Here is a 25,024-nt window from a genome sequence, read left to right as displayed (position 1 = left end):
AGAAGTGATTTATACAGTTCAGGTCAAATGCAGCAACTTTCCTTCTGTTTTCTTTAGTGTAATCTTAAGATTTCTCTCCTTGTCTTTTCCCCAGTATTGTGTAGGGGTACTGCAGCTTGATCAGGTAGTGCATCCAGGTGGCACTCCAGATTATCTTCAGTTTAACTTGAATTTCATTCAAAGATTAGCAGTTCATGTCCAGGTTCAAGTGCTGAGCAGTGAGAATCTGTATGAAGATGTGCAGATTATGAGACGGAAAGTAATTGAAATTTCCAGGCAGAAATTTTCAGTGCTGGGAGGAGCATTATAGATGAGGCCATTTCCCCATTTCCTGGCAGTTTTAAAAGACAGCAAGTTTTATGGCCAATTAGTGACAATCAGAAGCCATGGAAAGTGTCACTTTTTATGTGCAGAACATCTGGTATCTGTAGTCAGTATCTTTGAAAGAGGTTTGGGGATAAAGGATTGTCTTTGAGAAGTTTGAAGTATTATTTTGTTCTTCCTGTTTTTTATTTGTACCATGGGATAAATTGTGTGTGGCCAGCATCCTGGTTGAAAGTTTTCTTCACAATTCAGGTTAAATTCAGCCTTTCTTTTACAAAGCTGCTTATACAGAGTGTTTGTGAACATCCTTTGACTACAGCGTGGAGATGTGGGCATGGGTAGGATCAAACAAAAACGGTGATGTATTCTGTGGGAAGAACTGTTTTCATTTGGACTTAACGTGCACATTCAGAATCAAACTGACACATTGGTGGTAGCTTTGAATGAGGCTTTTCCAGGAGAAATTTTTCAGTCGACAATGAGAATCCTGCAACAGTGCAACAACTGCAAACAGGGAGATGCTTAGCTATATATAGAAATCTACAAGTGACCATCTTGACAATTTAAAAAAAAAGGGGGGTGGTTAGAAAGCTTTATGTTTTACACCTGCTCTAGAGCTTTATTTTGAAGGGTTTTACCAGCTGATTTTCTTGCAAAATAAATACAGTGTTCCTGTTTTGCTGACTCATTGCAGAATTAAGTGAAAAAAGGAGAATTGAAAATGTGGTATGCAAAATGTTGCCAAATCATAAACCATGAAATTAGAAATAAACATTTATCATAGACATGAAATGAAATTTGATCTTAACCTACAGTTTTTGAATGGTTAGCACGTCATGAAAATAGGCACATATATCCCATATATCACCATTAGCATCTGAAGGAGAAAAAATGGGGTGTAGGTTTGAAATGAATGACTTCAGTCTTGATAAAAGGCTAACTACACCTCCCTAATGTGTATATATAAAGTTATATAGTTGTGTAGAATATGTTAAATAGTACAGATTTAAACTTGGAATTCCTTGGCTTTGTATCCCTGAGGAGGGAAAACAGTGTTTTTATGTCCACAGGAGATGGGCAGGATACCTTCCGAAGCTGTAACAATAGATGATTGGCATCAGTTCAACAGATCCGAACGTGTCATCCCTCAAATTGTTGTTTGCTGTTTACACTGTACACATGATGGCAGGCGGAATTAATGTGTTTGCATTAGGTTTTCTTCAAAAATCTGATGGAACACAGAAAGCCTGAGGGTTTTTAAATAGGAGGTTCTTTCAGATCCCCAGTTTGGTCACAGGTGACCATGGCAGAAAATGAAACTGGCTGGAAAGAGACTGACTGCTGGGGTGTATTGCCGGAAGGAAATGTCCTGTGAAAATAAAAATCAACAGAGTTGGTAAAGATTATGTTAAAAAGCAAGCTTCATCAGCTGCCCTCTGAATATGTTGTTGTTACGTTTTAACTCAAGGAACTGGGCTCTTCAGCGTTTTTCTCAGGTTTTTAGTACATGGAGGGGTTTTTAAGGAGGGGGGTGGAGGAGGGCAAATAATTCCATTCCCAAAAAATAAACAAACAGGAAGACCCTAAAGCTTCGTAAGAGTTAAAGCGGGGGGGGAGGGGAATTATCTGTTAAGAGTATTAGTTGTTTAATAAAGCGCAGTTGTCCTCCAGATGAACCCGCCAGTGACTCTGCAATTGGGGTCATTCCAAGTTCATGCTGTGGACTTTTGACTGCCTTCTGTGTCTGTGAAAACAGCCGGCAGTTCCTGCAGGGATCACTCATTCAACCCCGTAACACAAAACTGTTGCCAACCGGCACCTGCTGGGGCAGCTTCCCAGGAGGTCCCGGAGGGAAGGTGCCCACCTCCACGGGCGGCTGGGGAGGGAAATGCCACGGGGGGGGCTCCCCTGGGATACCCACCTCATCGGGCATCCCTACCGGGGGGCTTCACGGATTAGCCGGCCAACATGCCGCTGTCAGGATGCATTAGGAAGCTTAGTTAACGATGGGATGTGAGCTAATTAAAGCTCCTTACTTAGGCTCTGTGACATCAATAGGGGTGGAGAACACTGCACAGCATCTCAAGAAACGTACGGTTGTTCAGTGGGAAAAGCCGTTGCCTCCTCTTGGTTGTCAGTAATTTAGAGAGGGTCAAAGTTTATGTCTCTCTCAAACCGAGAAGCTGATTATAGCGTTTTGCTGATTTAGGTGTTTTCTAAATTAAGAGTGTGTCAGTTCTATTCATAGTTCCACTACACGTTTCTCTCTGCACAATTTGACTTGGTTATAAACGCATTTTGGGCTTAGCCTGAACCATCCTTTCTGTTTAGGATTGTATTTAACAGTTGACCTGGGTGTGTATTAATGTGTAAAGGAAAGCGTAGGAGTCTGTAGCATATAAATTTAACTGAATTGAGAGACTTTCCTGCTTAAATATCCGAGTAATTCTTAAGAGACTGACAGAAGCCGTGGTAAAAGTGTTTTGTGGAACAACTTCAGGTAGCTTGTCCTTTTAAATCTGACAAATAAACACCTGCTATTTTTTAAACATACTTAAAACATTTCATTTTTTAGTCCCAGTATAATGCACAGTTGACCACAGTGATGTGAAGGGAGGAAGCCATGTTGTCTGTCTGCTTTCTGATGTCCAGTTTGTAAAATTAAATATGTAGTGATTCCATTCCATAACTATGCATGTATTGATTAGTAAAGAAGCTGCTCTAAAAGTTGTTTTTATGCTAAGTTGAGAAATGTATTAAATATCAATCTTGAGACATTGCAATAAAAGCAAGGAAACTTAGGCTGAAGGATTTACCAGACAACTTTCTCTCTCCCACTGCACTTAGTCATTATGTATATCCAAGAATACTGCTTGTCTTTTTTCTCTTTACACTTTCAAAATAATAAGAGGAAGACCTGAGGATGGCTAAGTGCTCTAAAAATTTTTTTAACCACAAATCCTAGCAGCATGTCCCTTATATATGTCTGCTTAGCCTAAAACATGTACGCTGTGAAGATTTTTGCCTCCATATAGCAAAATAAATGCTTCATTTTGAACTTTTGTATTTTACTATCAGAAGTCAGCACAAAAATTGGCTTCCTCTAAAATACCTGTAACAGGTTGGAAAGATGTAAGAAATAAAGGTGATTTTTAGTGATACTGCTAGAAGGCAAGTAACCACAGGGGATTAAACTGAGAGATGTGTATTAAACATTTAGACATAGTCCATTGTATTTAATCACTTGGCTGAACAGTACTTCCAAAACTTCTGTTCAGCAGGGAAGGGAGTGGATGTGGGGTTTTCTTTTAAAAAAAAAAAAAGAAAAAAAAAGCACAACTGAAAAGAAAGTAGCCTTTAGTTTCTAGTGCTATCAGTCTACTTGAGTTTATTATATAATTTATATATATGTCTTATGTTAACTGCTTTAATATATATAAAATAAGCATTGACATTTTATTTTAAATGCATTTAGATAGTATCTGAAGAAACATCATTGTTTCATGGTAAAAAGCTTATTAGTGTTTTTTTAAAAAACTTGTAAAAATAATGTTCTGAGTAAAACATTTTGTATTATATAAGAATATACATTTCAGGGCAGGGGGGTGTTAGTGTTTTCCAGCTAATATGTATTGTGTATATATTTATTAGGGTTTTATTGTTAGGTTCATGGTATGCACTGATTTGAGATGTTTATTCCTTTCAAGCCGTCTGTGCTGTGATGCCTCTTGCTTCTGTTGGTAGTACATGAGAAAAAAGGTAAATGTCAAGGTAGCAGAGGGGAGGAAAATGGTGTTCCAAAACCAGTGTTCCTGCTTAGGGCTGTAAGGAAGAATGTATTTAACAGAACTCACATTCAGAAACCTGCTAATCACGGTTCTTTCTTTACCTATACACCCTTTGTTTCCTGCGATAACCAGCTCTTCTCTTTCACGTGGACAGTTACTGTATTTATGGGAGTTACTGCTGAAACTGTGGAATGACTTTTAATCATCGTGACTAGGGATTTTCATGTTTTGGAAAATGTAAGAGTGTGTGTGAGAACTGAAGATGACATAATTCTCAGTTTACATTAGACTTTCTAACTTAAATAAATTTTAAATACTCTTTCCTACCTTGCTGAAATAACATACTTAAATCTGTGCTTTGGTCTCTGAGAACCAGGTTTTATTATTGGAGATAAAAGTATGAACATCATCAATGTGTGGTGTTCAAGGTTTTTTTGAAAGGTGGTGGTTTGGGGCGAGAGCTGAGTGGAGTTCAGCAAAGAATTCCTTTTTAAATGAGTTCTGCAAAGCAAAGATGAGAACTGAGTAAACCCTGTGATTTCTAATTTAAATGCAGTTTGTTGTGAGGTTTGGACAGAAGTTATAACTGACCTGTATATAATTTCATCGCTTTCTCCCTTAAAATTCCACCTTGGCATGTTCTACTTTGCTCAGTCAATAATATTTGTAAATGTACCGTTCTCTGATGCTAGAATTACAATGGAATGTTTGGACTAAAGTCATAATTGTGTATTTATCCTTTTGGGATGTCCTTAGAGAGCCAGGCAGTGCCAAGAGCTTAAAAGGACTTTAAAAGATTACTTAAACCTTATTTCCATGCTGTGTGCTTCATGCATCTGGCTCAGAGGGAACATGCAGTACAAAGTCTAGAATTAGTTTTCATTTGCTTTGAATTCTTCTTGTGCCCTATAAGCCTTATTGTTTGGCACCAGCTTTGATTCACAAACACTGCATATGGGTGGTTTTGTTTCTCTTCTGTTGCTTGAAACAGCAAAGGATACATAGTCAGTGGTAAAAGTTTTTGTGGCAAAGCTCCCTTAATTATCGGGCCTTTAAAAAGAAAAACACACTCAAAAACCCTCCCAAACCTGACTAGATTAGTTTCTTGTACAGATACTATTTCAACTGCTTTTGCAGATCTTGGTAGATAGATTGTATTGATGGGTGACACTACGTAAAGGTAAAACAAGAAAAGGTGAGTCATCTGTTCACTTGAGTCTACAGAGGAGGAGGCTAAGGCCAGTGTGCTCCAGGCTTATGGAAGGGTAATAACATTTTCAATAATCATGAAGTGCTGAGAGTGGTTTACGTGTTGCCCCAAAGATACTGTTCACAGTAGCATAATGTACTGGAATTTGGCGGGAAATGTCAAAGTCGTCGTATTTCCCCCTCCTCGGGAGGATCAGGTTATGTTAGACCACATAGGCTTAAGTTAATGAAGTAGCGGGTCGTATCTTATGCTTGCAGTATGTTACCAGTTGGTAGCTTCACATCATATATGAACCAGTGTGGGATGAAAACCAGGGATCAAGGGTCTTTAGAATGTAGACCTGGAAGAAAAGGTCAGTGTCTCTCTGTAGAGGGGCAATGCCAGAAGTACCATCTGCTTTGGGGACAAAAGGAGAGCAGAAATAGGGTTTCTGTGACTGAAGGTGGATGAATGTTCAGATGACTGGAGCTTTTTGGAGAGGTTCTCCTTTTCTGGTCCAGGCAGAATGGATAAGGCATTAAACAAAGCATATTAATGATAAGTTGAAATATTTTTGGTACCTGAAATGACAGGACTTTTACTTAATAGTCTGGAAAACCCATACTTCGCTTTGTTTGGAGATGCCAGGTTGACAAGTAAAATATCCTCCTTCTTACACGTACCTAATGTGTAGACTGGCTTCATTCAGTAACACTTTGGTGCCTTTTGGGTAGGAAGCGGGTAACTTAGTCGATACTGATGTATCGTGTTGCAATTCTGTTTCAAGGAAAAGGATATCTGAAATGGGGAAAAATGCAGAGATGGAAGACAGAGTTACTAATTTCTTTTTTTAATTGGCAAGTAGACAAAGAACTCATTATGAAAATTAGGGTAGAGAAGGAGGGGGACTGGTTTTTAGAAGTCCCTTGATTAGCTTCATGTTTGTTCCACAGACTGTTGTATTTAGTTATGTTGGCGTTTACATGGTCTTACATAGGCTTTGAAGTTATCAGGTCACACCTTATTAACAAAAGCTAAGGAAGACAAGGGTGGATCACGCTTTTGTTGTCACCTTTGTTTATCTGGAGACTATTTTCTGCATGACTGCGTTAACAGCTCAGTAAGCCACCATCACTGTTCTTCCACAAGTCTGAATATCTTAATCTCAGTATCCAATATTGCACTTCTTGAAGGAGGCATCTAAAGGCAAGGTATTTGGGGGGGAAAAAGGCAAGTCTGCTGTTGTGCTTTAACTTGTTCAAATCTCCCTTCAAAGTTTAAGCTGGACTTAAACCGCTTAAATTTCCTATGCTTACTCAAGTTTCTGATCCTGAAGTAACTTGCCACTGCTAAGTAACTTTTTTGTAATACAGTGATTGTAATCTGCACAGACTGGGCGTAAGGTGTTGTATGGGTGTTTGGTTGGTTGGTTTTTTTTTTTATGTTGGAAATCTTTATTTTTCCTTTTTTTATATATAAAGGTAGATACAGTCCTGTTTGCTGACATAGGCTTCAGAAATCATTTCAGGGGGACTATTTCTGAGATGCACAGAAAAGGATGGTTAAAAATTTGTGATACCCAGCAGTTATTTCACTCACATGGTATTATCTTATGTTGGGTAATACAAGAGATGACGTAGGTCTTGTTCAGATCATGAATCAGGATAATGCTGACACTGCAGTCTTGAACCTTCATTGCTAACATGAATCTAAACTTCACAGCAGAAAATGGCGAGTCGCTCACTTGCCTAGCAGACCTTAACATGACTTGCTAATGCCTGTGAAATGTCTCAGTTGTTTTATCTTCACTGGCATTTTACCTCTCATTGGCAAACTCGATCACTTTATGTTCTGTACCTCAGAGCAGGAAAAGTGCCGCAATAGTCCCCAGCAGGGAAAGTGTTCCGAAGGGACCTATTCACATTCACCTGTGTTCGTTGAGGTAATCCATTGTTTAGGTACGAATGGTACAGATGGCTACAAAAGTTCGGCTTTAGTCTTTGTTAAATGAGGCCAGAAAACAAACAGTACCCGGGGAAGGGGGGGGGGGGAGGTGTGTCAAAAAGTAATTCAACATGAAGTTCATGTTTTGTAATTAACGTGTGTTGAGTTTAGCTTTTGTCACCTGAGTCAGGGCAAAATGGAAACATTTCATGGTACATTTGGTACATTAGAATCCTTAAATTTCTATTTAATGTTCTATTTACAGCTGTAATTCAGTGTTATTTTCTAAACAACACCAAGAAAAATGTCCCTGTTTAACTTTGGTTTTACAGTTAATGGAGACTGACTTTCAAACTGTGTGCATGTAATGTTTTTTTTCTTCCTTACTAAGAGAATAATTTACTATTACATTAAAATTCTTTCTGTACGCTAAACCAGGATTGTTATTGACTATTAGGTGTCAGATTCTGCTTCACAGAGGAAGGAAAATCTGAGGAAAGACTGGATTGTAATCATCAGGAAAGCTGGTATAGTGGAGCTGGCCAATTTAAGCAGACAGCGAAGGGGGGAAGCCGAAGCTGTTAGGAGAGCTTACCAATTTTGATCAATATTAATAAGTTGGTTTATTCTTGCTGGCTGGTTGTCTGATCATACACTAATGTAACTTACAAAATGTGTTCTTGAAAAATCATTTTCAGGCCTTGACAGATTCCTTAATGAGGTTTGAATTTTGAAGGCCTATTGAGCCTTTTAATTTTTATAGCGACTACTCTAATCCTCTTAAAGCAAAGTAGTTGTCCAGGAAAAAAACCCAACCTTAAACACGGCTAATAGACAGCTTCAGGTTGGTTTGTATTTCTAGGCTAATTTAAAAAAAAATAACATCTACATTAAGTTCACAAAGAGGTCAGAAGTAGTTCAGTCAGTGATCACTATGCTCTGTTTAGTGTCCATATGATCAAGTCACAAGAAGGGTCATGGGATTTAATTTTTGTTCATGTTGTTAAAGTCTACTTGTTTAGATAATTGGAGCCACTGGTCTAGTTTGTCTTTGAGCTGGAGAGACGAATCTAAAACTAGGACATCATGTCATTAGTGAAAAAGAAACGTAGCCTTGGAAAAAATGACAGAAAAAGGAGAGAAACTTAACCATTGCATCAAGCACATAAATTAACTCTTGGTCTATTTCTTTTTTAATCTTTAGTGTATTAGAATCAGAATTTCGTACCAGGTTTTAGTTGTCTTCTGGTGCATGCATTAATCCCAGAGGTTTTTTTGAATATAACTAATACGGATGCAAAGGAGATGGTACATGCAACAAAGCTAAGCTGAGCAGTGGAAAGGGCAGTGTCCATATACAGTTCTTAAACAATGAAATACTTGTCATAGAGGAGCTGTGATCATGCAGGACGGTGAGGATTTCACCATTGCTGCAGCCATCGTGTATCTTTGACATTCCTGGGGCAGCTGATACATTCCCCAGCCCTAGTCTAAGAGACAACAAAGCATTAAATTATCCTTTCCTTTGCGGGGGGAGGAACTTTGTTTATTGAAAGGAGAAGATTGTAAGAATGCTGATGCTAGTTGAGGGAGGTACAGATGACCAACTACACATAACCAAAACCAGCTAGTTTTTGGAGGTTATTCCAGGAAAATGCCTGCTAGGAGGCCTTTTCTATAATAATATCTTTTAATATGAGGTAAGGTTTCAGGGGTTTTGTCTCCTTTTCTTGCTTCCCTCCACCAGGCTTCTGTTTTATATCTGATTACGTCAAACTAAAGGTCAACAGATCACAATAGATCATTTTTATTTGGTGCTTTTTCATTGACTTGTACTCGGTAATGGTCAGAGTTCTCAGAACAAATCCCGTTTGGACTTAAATGTCCTCTTTTATCTGTAAGTACCTCTCAAGTCTTCCCCCATACTGTTAAAGGTAAGTGTAAGGGGTAAAAAAAGCTCCATACATGTTTAGGGTTCCCGTTAGACTTTTGGTTTAGGGTGTATAGTACTTGTGGACAGTTACCAACATAGCTGGCTTTCAGCGGATCACCCCATGTGCTGAAATGAACGTGGTGTGGGTCCCCCACCAACCCTTTTCACAATAGAGCCATTTCTCCATTGTGTTACTAAAAAGAATTTAATTAACTCTCGCAAACGTTTTAGTTTCATGACAGGCATATTTGCCTTGAAGCTTTTCACATATCTTTGCAGAAGAAAAGCTTTGTATCTAAATAACATTCTTGTGAGTTTTTGAAAGGTTACAGTTGGGTCACTAGCACTTCTTTTGGTACATCTTTCACAGACTTCATTTATTTTGGCTTGACCACTGCAGTTGGGAACCTACTTGGTTTTTGACTGTCACCTCAGGATTTAAGTTGCACCAATGGAAAGCACACATTACTGCACTTCAGAGCTTTCTTCATGGCAAAAAAGCTGGAGTGACTGTGTACATGTAACAAAATGAGTTGTATAAATCTGTATTTCACAACTAGAATCTGGGAGTTTTCTTCAGTAAATCTACATAAGAGAAACACCTTTTGTTCTTTTAATAACAGAGAAAGTTGCTCTCTTACAGTTCGCTGGGACCTTGTCAGATGGTTTGGGAAAGACAATGGATAACAGACACCAGACCGAACGAGAATACATTCGATACCATGCTGCAACTAGTGGAGAACATCTTGTAGCTGGAATCCATGGACTTGCACATGGTAACCCTTAGCTGTAATTTTAACTCATCTGTCTCTTAAAAGTAATGACCACATTGAAAAGTACAGTTTGTATTGCTCTTGGGTGATTATTTGAAGCCAGGGAAGTGGAGCTGTCACAGGCTTTATATTTAAATTTGAATGCTTGCAGGTCGGGGTGGGGAAATCGTTTGGTTTTTAAGTTGATGGAAACTACATTTAAGAATAAGGTCTTTTCACATGTAACTCTAAGTAAAAGCTTTTTTACAAATTAAAATGAAATTACAAAGAAAGTTCATGCAAAACTTCTGTTTTCTTTGTGGAGGCATAAAATATCCATGCAAACAGTCTTTTTGAGGGCCAGACATTAAAATAAAAATGAGTATGGCTGGATTGTAGCTTTCTTGTGTTTGCTTTCAGTTCCAGAAACCTGAATTTCCTCAGAATCAGTACATCAGTTTAAAGTAACATTTCACCAGTTGGGTTATTTTGTGGCTTTGTTTGGGGTTTTTTAAGTCTACTATGAACTAAAGGAATGAATTTGTGTAAAAGGCAGTGGACTAATCTTAATTTGGCCAGAATCTCACATCAATTTAGCTCATGATTTATCTGTTGAAGAAAGTTAAATCAATACAAGCCAAGATTAAATCAAATATTTATATTTTGCATCATCTTGACTCAGTTTGTTTAAATGTCATTCTTTTAGTGCAACTGTTGCAGCCTGTGTAAAGATAATGTGGCTTTCACTGAAACAGCAATCTTTTCTGTGCTGAGCAAAAGTCTTTATGCTGGACTTTTGTCATAAAGAGACACTGTAGGTATTTAAATGGATCATGAGAGGGGTTCTCTCACACCAGTGTGCTGTAAAGTCTGATACAAATTATGTTGGTAGAAATGCAGGAAGTCTGAAATGTGTGTGTCTGCTGAAAACTCAATTATAAAAGCACTTCATTGTGTTGTATTATCCAGTAATTAGCGGGACTGTTTTAGTCTTAATTCTGTTGAGTTTTTAAATGCTTCCCACTCAGGGTTTGGGGTTTTTTTGTTTTTTGTTTTTTTCAAAAAAGCAAATAACTGTTCAATTCTATCTGTTGAAATGTAGGAATTAACCATAAACTATAGTTACTCAAGAGAAGTAATTTAAATACTTTGTACTTCTCGAGTTTGGAAGTTAAGATGCTGCCTGGTCTGTACTTCAATTACAGACCTTGAATAGAGTACCTGGCTGCCAAAAGCTGATGAGCCAAATGGTGGGAAGCATTTTTAAATGAGTACTCAAGCCAGTTCACTAAAAATTGTGATTTTTCTTATGGTGGAGATGTGAGATCTGTAAAGCATGTTCTCAGATAATAACGAACTACTCCAAGTCTGTAGAAGCTTCAGCAGGTTCTTGATTTCTCCAGAGCATTCAGATTCTCAGCAATGGAAACAGGCACAGAAATGTCTGTTCGCAGCATCATGGTTAAAATCACACAAAGCCAGTTTAAAATAATTGACTTTTTCCAATGGAGAAATGCACTTACCTGTTTTCTGTCTCAAACTGTAAAAGCTTTTCTGGTAATAGAATTTTGTCACATTATAAGTAACCACTTCACCTTAGGAAGAGATGAGGACTGTTTGTGTAAATACAGCTGGGAAATCAAAACACTATGGAAATATTTTTTTTTTTAATACATATTTAATAATGAATTAAATCTTTTTCTGTGGGATATTGTCTGTGCATATGTGTGTGTATGTATACTACATATACAAAGTATAAAGTTACTTGCTATCATAATCGGTTTTGAAACAGGTTTTGTATTATTAAATGCACAGTACATTTCTGTCAAGCTTGACAGTTAATCATTTAGGCAGACAGAATCGGCTGTGACAAGGTTCTACAATTTTGAGAGGCAATACTTCTGGCCTACTTTGCTGTTCTTGTCTTTGCTAGGTATCATTGGAGGATTGACAAGTGTAATAACTTCAACAGTTGAAGGTGTGAAAACTGAAGGAGGTGTCAGTGGTTTCATATCAGGCCTTGGGAAAGGGCTGGTTGGCACAGTAACCAAACCTGTGGCTGGAGCTCTGGATTTCGCATCGGAAACTGCACAGGCAGTGAGGGACACTGCAACTCTAAGTGGCCCCAGGTCAGTAAGCAGTTTATATTTCTGATCAGTAATACTGTAAAAATGTGTATTAATGCCTGCTGCAATTTCTGATCTGATTATCTTTCCTTACCCAATGGAACAATAATTTAATCAAATTTACTATGAGCTATTATTAGTGATGTAGCCCATTTCATTCAATTTGCTTTTTCTTTAATAGATGGCATTTGTTGATACTATAACAAGAGTGAAATTTGCACAGAAAAGCTACAACATAAAACAGGAATTATTAAGCTACAGCATTAGATTAAAGCAAAATTTTTAAAAGGCTATATGTAACGAGATTAAACTTCTGCCATGGAATCCTTACACAGAGTTGAAATGGAAGAGTTCTTCTCCCTGCTCTACCTCCAGCTTCCATATGTCTGTGTGGAAAAACAACTCTTCAAAGGTTTGAAGAGTTCTGGCATCAACATAGTGTCATTATCTTCTAATTTTCATTTGGTACAATAGTTCTCACATAAAGTGTGGATATATGCCCTTAAGTCCACATGCTTATTTGTTTACCCATACATATGTGGATATGAATTGTCAGCACATGAGGACAGATGCTTTGGCTTCTTTCCTGTGTTCAGTTACTAGCGTAATGTGGTCTCTACAAAATAATGATGATTATGTTTAAAGTAAATGAATGTTCATTAGCACTGACTATGACTGTGGAAGAGGGAAGGGCTAAGTTCTAAAAACGCTGCTCCAAGAGAAGATTCTTTTTACTTTTTCTGGCTAGGAGTTTGCTTTATACGCTAGTGCTATGCCAAGAAGTCCTTTTGTATGTACATGAGATCCTGCATGCTGAAGAAGTGAAAGAAAACCCGAAGTAAACTTTATTGTCAGAAAGCTTAGAGAAAAATGTTTGCAAAATGTTGGGTTTTGTCTTCCCATTTGGCTTTTCCATTTCCTGTGTTTTATTGTGCCACGCTTGGAATCCTGAAGTGTCTACCATCAGTGTTTCAATAAAGAATGAGCTTGATGAAGTGCAAGTGAGGTGCAGGAAACTTTGAAGAATGAACCTAGGTGTACTTTGTTGTGAGAATGGAAGTGTTTACATGTATCTATCTTATGTATCTGGTACTTAGCTTGATTTGTAAAACGCAGAGGTCAGGGATGACAATTTGGTAAGTACGTGTGCATACACAGAATTACGTAAGAACTCTTAAGTGCATCCCTGAGAAAACACATCTACTGTTTTGCTTGTATGTGTCTTAATTTTGTGACTGTACAGATTGATTTATTTATTTAAAGGTGGGGAGAAACACAGCTGGCTATACTGTTAGTTGTCTTACTAGCTGAGCTGTGGTTTTATTCTAGTTTGTTTGAAGATACACATACACTTAAAATTCATGTTTTGACATACTTCTATGAGATACAGCCTGTAGACAGTAGTGATTATGTTATCAACAGTTGACAAACTAGAGAGCAACTGGGAAAGGGAGGGCCTCCAACCAACCTTATCTCTAGCTTCTCTTTGCCTATGTGACATACTTCCCTTTAACTTGTTAACTGTCAGTTAAGAGATGAGGGTAAAACAGATGACCTGAACCAGATTTTTGCTTCCACGGGATTCTGAAATACTATTGTCATAAAAAAGCACTCTGAAATTATTTTTGTGTCTACACACACTCTGCAAAAAGTTTGACCCAGCAACCTTCTACAAGGTGGGGAAGAAAAACCTTTCTCAATTACTACACTTCTCCAGTCTACAAAATCTGATCAAAACTTTTTTTTTAGATAAACAAATGTACTTAGAATATGTAGACAATGCAGGAGGGGAAAACCCCCCAAAAACACCACCACCACCTATAAGCAACCTTGCACTCATGTTTTCTTTGGTAAGGGATTTTTTTTTAATGTGCTTATATAATGAAGCAACCAAATTGTTCTTTTGGGGGGGTATTAAAAAAACAAAACAAAACAACAACAACAGCAAAGGATTTGTACATTTTTTTAGACTGCTGTGTACCAATATCCCCCTGCCGCATTTGTTAACTGTTCAAATATGTGTGGTTTGGAATCAAAGTAGAACAGTGTTCCAAATGCAAGATGCTGGCTCCAGTTGAATATTCTGTTTAAGCATGCTGGGCCATGTAGACTCTCCCAAGCTAAATACACAAAAACAGCTAACCCTAATGAATGTAAGTTTATGGCAGTAACTGATCTCAAGTGTAGTTGTGAACAACTGAAGAATGTGAGTTAATAAGCATGGTAAGAGCCACGTTGACCTTATCTTGAGACTGACAGTGTATGTGCAAGTTTCCAGTAGTGGTGCAAAGTTGAGTCAACCAGTTAATTACAGTTGCATTTAAATAGCATGATACATAACCATAAATTATAGGCCCCTTGCAATTCTCTAATTACATGGTTGAATATTTTAAAAGCCCTGAATTTAAGCTGCGCCAGACTTTAACCATTGGATCAGTTTTAAGCGAGATGGAAGAATCGTAATTGAGGTTGTAGGTTTTCCTAAAAGGCATAGTCTAATTCCAGCAACGTTACTGAACTGAATAGAACACTGAGGAAGACTCTGTACCTTGTGTTACTGTGATCATGCTACATGGACGGAAGTCTCTTTTGGCTTCAAAATGTACTGATTTGTATTGGGACTCCTGCAGCTAGCACAAACCACGCGTTTGGAACATGGAGCCAAAGTAACATGGCTGAGATGCAGACGATGGCTTTATAGCTTATGGTGGTAGTTTAAAAGGTGATGTGTTTAAAGTACAAGAAAATATTTTTTTTTAATCGGACTTTAAGCTGGACTTTTTTAAAGCTAATCTTGTAACTTATTATGTAATCATATAATTCATTATGCTTGTTATTCATTAATAATGCTGCCTTAATACTTTTAAATTGTAATGCAGAGGAGAGCATAAAATAGTTGTTGACAATGCAGCATACATCTAATTTATAAACAGTTAATGCCTGTGACTTGATACCTTTTTTTGAGTGTTTTTTATGTGTTCCAAGTACTCTAGTGTCACATACAAGAGTTCTGATTATTTCCATATTTGTCATATTCTGCCAAAAGTTTTAAAGACCAGTTCAAAACAGGAAAGCTGTTATGTCTCTGTGCTTGGAAAGCTCTCTCCTAGAAACGTGTTTTAAGTCCTAGTGCAGCACAAATAAAGAACATTTATATTTAGATGTGTGTCTAACTTAACAAGTAGTGCAGGAAACTGCCATTATGGCTTGCTCTCAGGCTTCTGCCAGGTCAGTGCAAGTTTAAGATTATTCTTGAACTGCTGCTGCAAGCGTTTGTGTTCTTTTCTGATAGTTGCAATGTGAAACTTGGAAGTAAGGAGATAACTTCATGACCTATCCAATTCTAATTCTGTTGGGGAACTAGACTATATTAGTTAAGAATAGTTTGAGATTGGCAAGCCATTAATGGTCACAGAAAATTCTTACGTAAATATTTCATTCTTTTCAATGTATTTAACTTGGAAAGAAGCAGCCTGTGCTAGTTGTTCTTTTGTTCACCACTTTCATGCCATCAGTCGGAAATCTGCAGTGAGGTTGCAAAGTCTGAGACCATGTCAACAGCAGGTGATTTTAATTTTAATTTTTTTTTTTTTTTTTTTTTTTTTTTTTTTTGCCTTTGTGCGTCCATCTCTGTTAGCTATGATTTTGATTGTAAGGTCAAAAGCAGTAGACTTGAGAGCATGAGTATCACACTGAGAAGAGGTAGAATACATGTACCTAATTGTATGGAATGCCAACTCAGCTAATATACTGCAAAGAGCATATTCTCCAGGTTCTCAAGTTCTAAACATAAATATTGCCTGCACCTTAACACCTCTGTATGTGTCCCAGATTTTGTCCTGACCTTGGACTTGATCTAGATCTGACTTCAAGAATCCTTACAGTGATGTCAGTCACATATGGGCCACAACTCTGGTGAACGAGACGTTATTCTTCTCCTGGTAGGCCCTTCCTAAGATCTCCCTAGAAGCCAGAGAGAAAATGTATTTATTGGCTAGTATTCATTGTGTTGTGTAAATCTTGAAGTGTTGCATACAGGACAGTTTAGCTGATTTATCGGTCTGATCTGTAGATGACTTGGGCAGTGTGATTTCCTTCATATCCTCTTTCCTCTTTTTTCCCAGTGGGTTAACAGGTCTTTATAATGAACTGTTTTCTCAGATGATCTGTTTTCTTTTGAGCACATTTGTCCATTTTACTCCTGTGGCACCCTGTTAAATGGCTGTAGACATTGGGTTTCCTCAGTGTTAGCCCTACCTCCCATCTTCAGTCACTGCTGAACTTGATTTTATGGGTTTACATTCTTCTGTCATTAGTTTATCCAGATTCTTCCATTGCAGTTGTTGAGTTACTCTGAAATCCCCCCAGTCTGTAAGTTCCCATCAGTATTGTGTGAAGAAGGACCGTCATATCCCTGTTCTGTGACAAGCTGTGCTCTGCAAGTCATCCAAAATTGTGTTGGCTGGTTTTACTGCCATATCACATTGCAAATTGATATACAGTTTTCTGCTTGCTGTTTTCCCTCAAGAGGTTTTTTTTTTATGTTTTGTTTTATTTTACTGCTTTGCAAATATCTCCTCGTCGTTTAATATTTGTGTTCTGGATTATTTTCCCCCAGATGAACCAGGTTGCAATTTTCTAGGTTGAATCCCATTTCATTTCCTGCCATATTTCTGACCTCTTCAGGTTCTTTAGTACTTCACTGTCCTCACTGGAGTTTTAAACGCCTCTTAGTTTGTCCTCTCCAAATATAATTTTACATGCTGCTTTTACTAGATCCTTGAAGTTAAGCAAGCCTGGTTTTGTGCCCACACATTTTGCAGCACCTCAGCAGACGCTTCTCCTTGCATTAATCATTTTCTGTTACCAGTCTCACCTGCTCAGTATTCTTCTGTCAGGTGTTAATTTACCAGTGGTAACTTTGTGCAGTTCTGCTAGAGATCCTATTCTGTTTTTCAGATGTCTACTCTTGCTTGTTGTGTAAGTGAATGTAGACTGGGGGGGGGGGAGGCGCAGGGAGTAGGTCTTTCAAACTGCAGCCCTGTACCTCTTCAGTATGGATAATTTCATCTTGAAACCTTAGGTTTTTTCCTGAAAATGCACCTCAGCTATTTTAGTTTCTTAACTAGAAAGAGACAATAATCCACTATGTAAGACCTAAAATGATTTCTAAATAAATGAAGCTACCCTTAAGAATTAACAGAAAATGGTTATCTGTTCTTTTTGCCTATTCAAAGAATGCTTCTTACTGCCATGAGACACTTCTGGCTTGTAGTTGTGACTATGGTTTTCTTTTCTACAGCTTTCTGCAAGAATGATTTTTTTTTTTTCTTGCCCTTACCCAGAATTATTTTCCAAAGGAATGACTGAGATTACAAAAAAGTGCAGTCTTTCCTAGACTACACAGAAATGTCTCGCATGCTGTACATCAACAAACGAATAGGGCTTTTTGTCAGAAAAGTCTCAAGTAATGATTATATTTGACTGTGAGTGGAATCCTGTCAAGACTGCTTTGCATATTTGCTTCACCAGTCTACCTCCCTTTAAAGCTCTGTGGCAGGAATTCAAGCAGTTGAGGCATGTGGTTACTCTTCCGGAGTGCCTAAAATCGTGAGAATTGAGGATGGAGTGCACTGCCATCCCACGCTTCACTGCACTTCTGAATCTCTACATACTCATACAGTGACTAATCCTAAACAAGTCAGTCTTTAATTAATAAAACTTACTATTTCAAGAAATAAAAATATAATTTTCAAAGTGATCTGACTTAAGAAATAAAGTATAGTAGAGTTAAGCCCAAGACCTTCTGTGTGTTAGAAAGAAATATGGGCAGGGACAGATTTTTTTTCTTTTTCTTTTTTTTCATGCCCTCCTCCAGGAGGAGGAGTCCAGGACTGACAGGCTGGGCATCTCACAGCTTTTTCCCTTTGCCTTCCCACTGAAGGACAATTACTTTGGAGCACAGCCTCTATTCTCCACAGTAAAGCAGAATTTGCTATGCATAGTTGAAGGAAATAACTCTGATGCATGTAGTTTCTGTGATTTTCATAATCCACAGGATATAGTAAAAGATGAACCTTTAAAACATTCAGTTTGCTTAATCATATTTTATTGCAGTCTGTAATTCTAGAGCCACAAGTATAATAATGTCAATTTCCAGAATAATACATTGTTCACTGTAGGAAAGCACTGTTAGCTGCTTAGCACCCAAGAGAAGTCCAGATGACTTGGAGAATCCAAACTCTGTGCTAACATATCCCTCTCCGTTTCCTTTTTAGAGGGTTGAATGGACATAAATCGGTACCTGCTGTAAAACTGAACTATAATGCCTTTTTCTGCATTACTGCAAATACCTTGCTTTATGTCTGAATACTGTTTCCAGGAGGTTATTGCTAGGTGTCTGCATTACTAGATACCATTTATATTTGGAACATTTGTTTAATCAGTTGTCTTTACAGTTGGTTGTCTCTGTCCCCTTTTTTGAACTTGACTCAATTTAACTATCTGGAAAGCGTGGAAGAAAGAACCCACAGCGTTTAGACCTACAGCAGCAACATAATACTTCATTAATACTGTATATATGTGGTTACTTTCACATCTGCTGTATATGAATGTTTTTAAGTAATAGGAGATTTTAGAAAAAAATAAGCAATTACTGGCTTGCATTAGGCAATGTTTAATCATACAGGTCTTATATTTTACACATATTACATCTGATTGGCCTTTGGAGCTTACGAGTTAGACTTTGAGTAGCAGGGTCTGAGATAGGAAAACCTGAAACAAACAGCTTGCTTATTTGTAAAAAAACACTTTTTGAAGGCCAAGGGTTACAGTTGCTGAGGCTGTTCATTAGAGCTCCCCTTTGCATTTTAATTCTGTTTTTTTATGCACCCTACACATTAGCAAAGAAGTTGTAGATGGTTTAAATTCCAAGAGGGAGTGCTAAACCTTTAGTTAAAACTTGTGTAACTCTTTTTGTTTAAAGCCTTTTTGCTTTTCCATGACAGAATGTATTCCTACTGTTAAAACTGAAGAAAAGCCTAGTTTAAAACTCTGTGGTCACTGGGTTCACCATTGGTAACATGTCTGTTAACGTGAAAAAGGGAGACTTTATGAGGGACTGACCTGTCATTCTAAATACCAGCATCTATTTTGTAAGTAAAAGATTCTCCACTAAAATATTAGTGTTTAACTTGACACTTGCGGGCAGAAAGATACCCTGGATGCATTCAGACTGTTGGTTAAGGGACAGAAAAGGACAGATGCACTGGCAGGGAATGTTGCGAGGGGAGGACAGAGGAGTGAAAATGGAAAGCATTAAAGTGAATAATGCTGAGTAGTTAGCCAAGCACAAAATGTGGAATTACATTTTTCTTTAAATGTCCATTCATTATTAGCAACAAATAATTTCAAAAAGATGAATGAATACAGAGTTCTTACTGTGATAGTCTCCACAAACCCAAAATACTTACTAGTGCCTTGGTAAGTTACAACTAGAGGCAAGTGTGTTTGCATCACTGGTTAAATGGTAATGCATGGAGGGAAACTTGCACAGGTTTTGCATTAAACAAAAGACTGCTGCTACGGCTGGGTTCAGAACAGAAACCAGATTAAGCTCAATTTCATTGCGTACAGTAACTGGTTTGGAAGATTTGGTGCAAGTTTGTGAGGAAGAGGCATTCTGTTGTATTAGGCTAGTCTGGTACAAAAAGAGAGATGGCTGAACAAGGACATCATGGGTACACCACTTGCTCACTTCCAAATGCAACACTTACGAAGGCATGGGGAAGCTGCTAAGATCTTGTTGGGACAGGCAGACATTTGCAATAGGTAACTAATGTTCATGGTCGTGTAGGCCTGGCATAGTCCATCAGAAATATAAGCAATTACGAATTTCCTTCTGAAAAGAGCTGATAAATCCTTTGTTGGATTTACCAGATTTATTCTACTACTTACACTTTACGTTACAATTAAGAGGACTGCATTTGTTCCACAAAATGGAATTCTTATACTGTGTGCCCACTATAGTATTTAGCTATTAACTAAAAGGAAAATTTTATTTCCTTAGGAAATACTTGTATTTCTAGAGCCTGCATGTTTTGTCTAATTATCTTATATTTCAGCAAAAGCTTTTGGACACCAAGGCCAAAAAGTAGAAGGAATGCCTTTTACTGAGTTGTACATTTCCTGTTTTCTGGTATTCACGTGTTTTTTAGATCCTTTCTTACTCAGAAAACACTCTGCTAAATGCTGCTGCTGTTTCAGTGTATTCTATGTAATAGTTTTCTTGGGTTGAAACAATTACAGAGAGCTGCAGATGTAACTAGTCTGCAATGGTATGGCCTAGAATGGAACTGGAGAGACTTTGAAAAAGTAAAAAATTGCATTCGTGTGTTAGCATCAGCAGAACAAACTAAAGAGTCATCGAAGACCAGGCAATAAAGTATTCACAATTTCCATTCACAAATCTACTTGCTTAGAATTAGGTGGGATAAGTTGAAAGCGTACGCGCACCAGAAACGAACAAAAGCTTTATTCAAAACAGACGTGTCTGCTGGAATGTACCAGGACAAATCATCAGACTGCATTAAACCAGTCAGACTTGATCCCCAGAATTCAAAAAAATTTAATACACATTCTGTGGGTTTTTATAATAACTTTTGGCCCTCTTACTTAGTATTTTCAGTTCATAAAAATAGTAGGAAAGATGAAACTGGTGTAGTGCAATAGGAATATAGCATTTGTTTATTTACTTATTTCTAAAGCACAGATGGCATGAACTGCTCGCCAGTGCAGCGGCTGTATGATCTCATGTCCTGAAACATCTGCTTGTTGTGCCAAAGGGGTGAAGTCTGGTACAGTAGGTCTAGGGCAGCTTTCTGGGAATAACTTTTACTAGTCTTCATAGCGATGAAGGTAAGCACAGGTATTTTCTGTACCGAAGAATGAGTATGCGGGTACTTTATATTGCATGCCTAATCATTACGAGTCCTGGTGGTTTTCCGTGTATGTATTTATTTTCCTGTGTGTATTTGGAATACCGTCTTTCAAGTTGTCTTTCCATTTGCTTTCACTCCACATGGTTTTGCCTTGAGATCACGTTAAAGGTTTCTTTACATCCTTAATTTCGTGACCTGTATCAAGAAGTGGTCTTTAATTACCACAGTAATAAAGCTTTGAGTAGAGAGTATCTGAGCATACCCAAAAGTGGACTTTTAGCCATTCTGAGACCAGATACAAAGATGTAGGAAGTGCCCGTTATATATACAAAATGAAAATTCTTTCTAGATACTGTTTTCCCAGTAGTTTTGTGCCTTACTAGAATTACTTGCTAGGTCCTCCTCCCAAGCATAAATATCACAGCATCAGGTTCTCTGGGGTTACTCCGCATGTTTAAAATGGTACAAATATTAAACCATGCAGCTGGACAGGTAGTACTGTTTGTACTGACAGGTTTTATTTTCAAATTAAAAGATACACCGTTGCTTTAAAACTAATACCACTTCTAAGCAGTGTTTTAAGCCAGATTAGTTGAGGTTCATATTTATGTGGTAATTACAGGCTTACTTGAAAGCAAGGGACCTTGCGGCAAGGTATGTGCGAACGTACTGCTCGGCTGTTTACCTGTTACTAGACAGATTTTTTTCCTTTGTCATTAACAGCAAGGTTTTCTGTGCAGTCCTAGTCCGGAGTCTGTAGATGGGAGCCCAGGGCCTGCTGGGATGGGGTTTTACACTTGTGCTGTCCTTTTGCCCTTCCACTGAACTCTTTTCATTTCAGTCATGAGCAAACAGTCAGTGCCTGAACTAACAACCCTGCAATCCTCCAAAGCACGCCTCGCTTACAGTACCAAACAAAGGGAGGCCCGCGTGGGCCGGCCCAAGCCAAGGAATGCAGCTTCGGGGTTCTGCTCCATAAATTTAACCAGCACGACAAAAAGGAGATAATATGAGCCTTCGTGATGATCTGAAAGGGGGAGGTTTGTGTCCCATTGATTGCGGTCTGGCCTATTGCCAGGCCCCGAGCCTGACCGACAGTTGAACCATATCGTTAAGGCGTGTAATACAGCTCAAGTCTTGTACAGCAGCCAATGAGTACATATCCAGAGGGCAAAAGTTTATAAAGAGTTGAGGCTGTCCTGTTTAACCCTCTCACACTGCATGTAATATATACTGCTGCCATTCAGAAATAGTCACATTGCTGTTAAAAATGTAAACCTTCAACTTTCTTTACTTGGAAAAAATACATGTGTGTCTGATTTCTAATGTGCAGCAGATTTATAAAGTGATGGGAGAAAAATATGTAAAACTGATTTTTTTCTTTTTTTTTCCTTAAACAAAAAAATCCTCCAGCCCACTTTTTTTTGCAGTACTACTTTATCCATAGTTACTTTTTTGTTCAGAGATGTCTTCTGGGTTGTTCTACAAACTCTTTCATACAGATGGAGCTATTTATTGCCTTGATGTCACCTCATTTAGCATGTGGCTGGTATTTTTATAGATAATTTTTTCACCTAATGTTGCTGTTAACATGTGGAAGTCTCTTTATCAGTTTTGTAAGTACAGCCAGTTGATGTGAATTGTTCTTGCAACTGCTAAATTGAAAAATCAATGAGTAGCTTTTCGTTAGGTGAAGTTTGTGCTAGAAGACTTCGCCGTGCCTGTTGCAGCCCTAGTTGTACTAACAGAAAAGTATATAAAGCAGGGTCTGAAGAGAAAACACATACAGTCATCACAGTTCATTTCACACAGCTCTTCATGTACACCTAGCAGTTAATGTCCTGGTGCTGGGCAGGGGCCCCTGCTTTGCTTTCTTTCCTGAAGTAGATTTGCTTTCCCGGAAAGGTAGGAGTACAATATGGAAACATTTCTGTTACACTTAAATACAGCGACCATGTTTGCATTTACAACAAATGGCCATTGCTTGGCCAGCACTGATGGTTTTTGATGGGACCATTATAAACATGAGCACAGAAACAAGACTAATGCTCCATCTACTGCACTGCCCTACCTGTCAGCAGACAGTGTTCAGAAGTTTTAAGACCTCGCCATGTGCTCTGAGGCAGAGTAACTTTATGGCCCTGGGCACTTTAATCTTCACTAAGGCATGCTCAGTTCCATGTTTTTCAGATAGGTGTTTGCAAGAAATCCCTGCTAAGAACTGTATCTTTTACATTGAATCAGAAGGTGAATGGGAGCATTTTTCAACACATTGGAGAGACAGGAAATTTAAGGTGACAACTCTAGTCATCACCCTGTGATCAGTACAGGAAGACTCTGGGAGAAATTGGAAACTGAGATGGCAGTGTTACATTTTGTTAACTTCTAAAGCTTGATGATATCAAAGTGCTTGAAAAACTGTTCGTTTGCTGCACAGCTATTATAGTCAGAGGTGGAGCAAGTGCTGAAGGTTGAACACTGCTTGATGCACAGAGTATGACTGGTGTAAGTGCCATGGTGGTGTTTAGTATGCAAGCACACCCACCTTATGCAGATCTTGGATTTGTAATATAGATGTCATAAGAATGTGCCATTTTGGTGAGTACATCTGCTGCTCTGCTGGTTTTAAAGTGAATCTTGATGTCTTAATTAAGCTCTTCTCACTTCCTTTTGAACTTGGAGCCTGAAGAGGTTGTATACAATCATAAACCCAATGAATAGTTTTCAATTTTGTTTTGACCTTGTATACAAAAGAAAGGCGAAAGGGGGAGAAGAGCTACATCTCCAAGAAGTTGGCAGGAATAGCCTACATGATAAACGGTTGCTTCTTCAGCATGCTGTAGTTCTCCTAGAAGTATACTGGGTCAGATAAAGGTCTGCAGCATCTGAGCTGGTAGATCCCTGAAAAGAGGAGGGATTTGACTGTAAGTGGGAGGTTTTAACCCTAGGCACCATTTATTTGCATGTTTCTGCCTGAAACTAGCATTTTGGGAACACATTTAACAAGCACAATATATTCCATGCATTTGCTGGAATAAACGGTGCATATAAGCTTCCTCAGATATGCAGTCAGCAGGGAGCTGTCTGGCTCATGATTTTACACATTCTTGCATCTAACTGAGACATTCTAATGCCAAATCCAACACTCAGACTGACTGCACTGCGTGTGCATTTTTAACACACCTTAAAAGCATCTGTCTCTGAATCGGTGAATGAATTCCATCACAGAGCTGTGCCAGATCTCTGGGTTCAGGCATCCAGTCTTCAAAAAATTATCTGCCTGTTGGGAACTGCACCCCCAAAGGCCAACACTGGGAAGGAGGCAACTGTACTTACCGTTTGAAACACGGCATTACCTTCTGCCAGCAGAGTCACAACGGAACATGAAATCTAGATTGCCATAGATTTTTCTGAAATTAGGCCCAAGTCATTTAATGTTCTCAGACACAGAGAACTGGCACATGAAAAATAATGCTGTCTGTCCCTTTATGATCAGTAAATGCCAGGGGACATTCCTGCTTATTGCAAGGGTTCAACATTTGAAACAAAGTTCAAAGTTCCATCAGTGAGGAAAGAATCACAGAAATAGTGGATTTTTAGTATTTTGCAAAGGTGCGATACAAAATACAGACCATATCAGAAATGTTTTTCATTTGTTAATCCTCATGATCCTGTGGTACGACTGCATCATCTGTAGTTTGTTGCTGTGATGGCTGAACTTTTAGGTTAATTTCTAAGGTATACATTGTTTATTTAGATTTTAATTCATTCCAGCACTTTGGGGTATGCTTTACACTGTGTCCTCCCATTACACGTCTATAAGCCAAGTACTGTCTTCGTTCTGTGTTGTGTGGAAATTAGGTGCATGGGATGATGATGCTTACGGAAGGCTGCAGGTGCAATTCAGTACTGAACTTGAGCAACTCGAGCAGGTATTTTAGTTGTGGCATATTTTATGATAGAATATGTAAGGCTATTCCTCCTTGAGTTTATCAGATTAGGTCACTTCTTAATGTCTGAAATGCACTA

At 38.3% G+C, this 25,024-nt stretch overlaps 1 protein-coding gene across 1 annotated transcript in view; it reads left to right on the top strand.

Annotated features, from left to right (window-relative positions):
- The window catches only part of VPS13D (vacuolar protein sorting 13 homolog D (S. cerevisiae)), a 109,988-nt gene that overhangs the window by 73,580 nt on the left and 11,384 nt on the right, over positions 1–25,024 (top strand). The window contains exons 66-67 of the mRNA XM_010577296.1: positions 9,822–9,954; positions 11,864–12,059. Coding sequence (XP_010575598.1) covers positions 9,822–9,954; positions 11,864–12,059 — 329 coding nt within the window. The remainder of the gene's footprint in view (positions 1–9,821; positions 9,955–11,863; positions 12,060–25,024) is intronic.

This window comes from Haliaeetus leucocephalus, unplaced genomic scaffold (assembly GCF_000737465.1).
Source record: "Haliaeetus leucocephalus isolate CR32 unplaced genomic scaffold, Haliaeetus_leucocephalus-4.0 Scaffold556, whole genome shotgun sequence".
Lineage (NCBI taxonomy): Eukaryota > Metazoa > Chordata > Aves > Accipitriformes > Accipitridae > Haliaeetus > Haliaeetus leucocephalus.
This window is presented reverse-complemented; position numbering and strand designations above follow the sequence as displayed.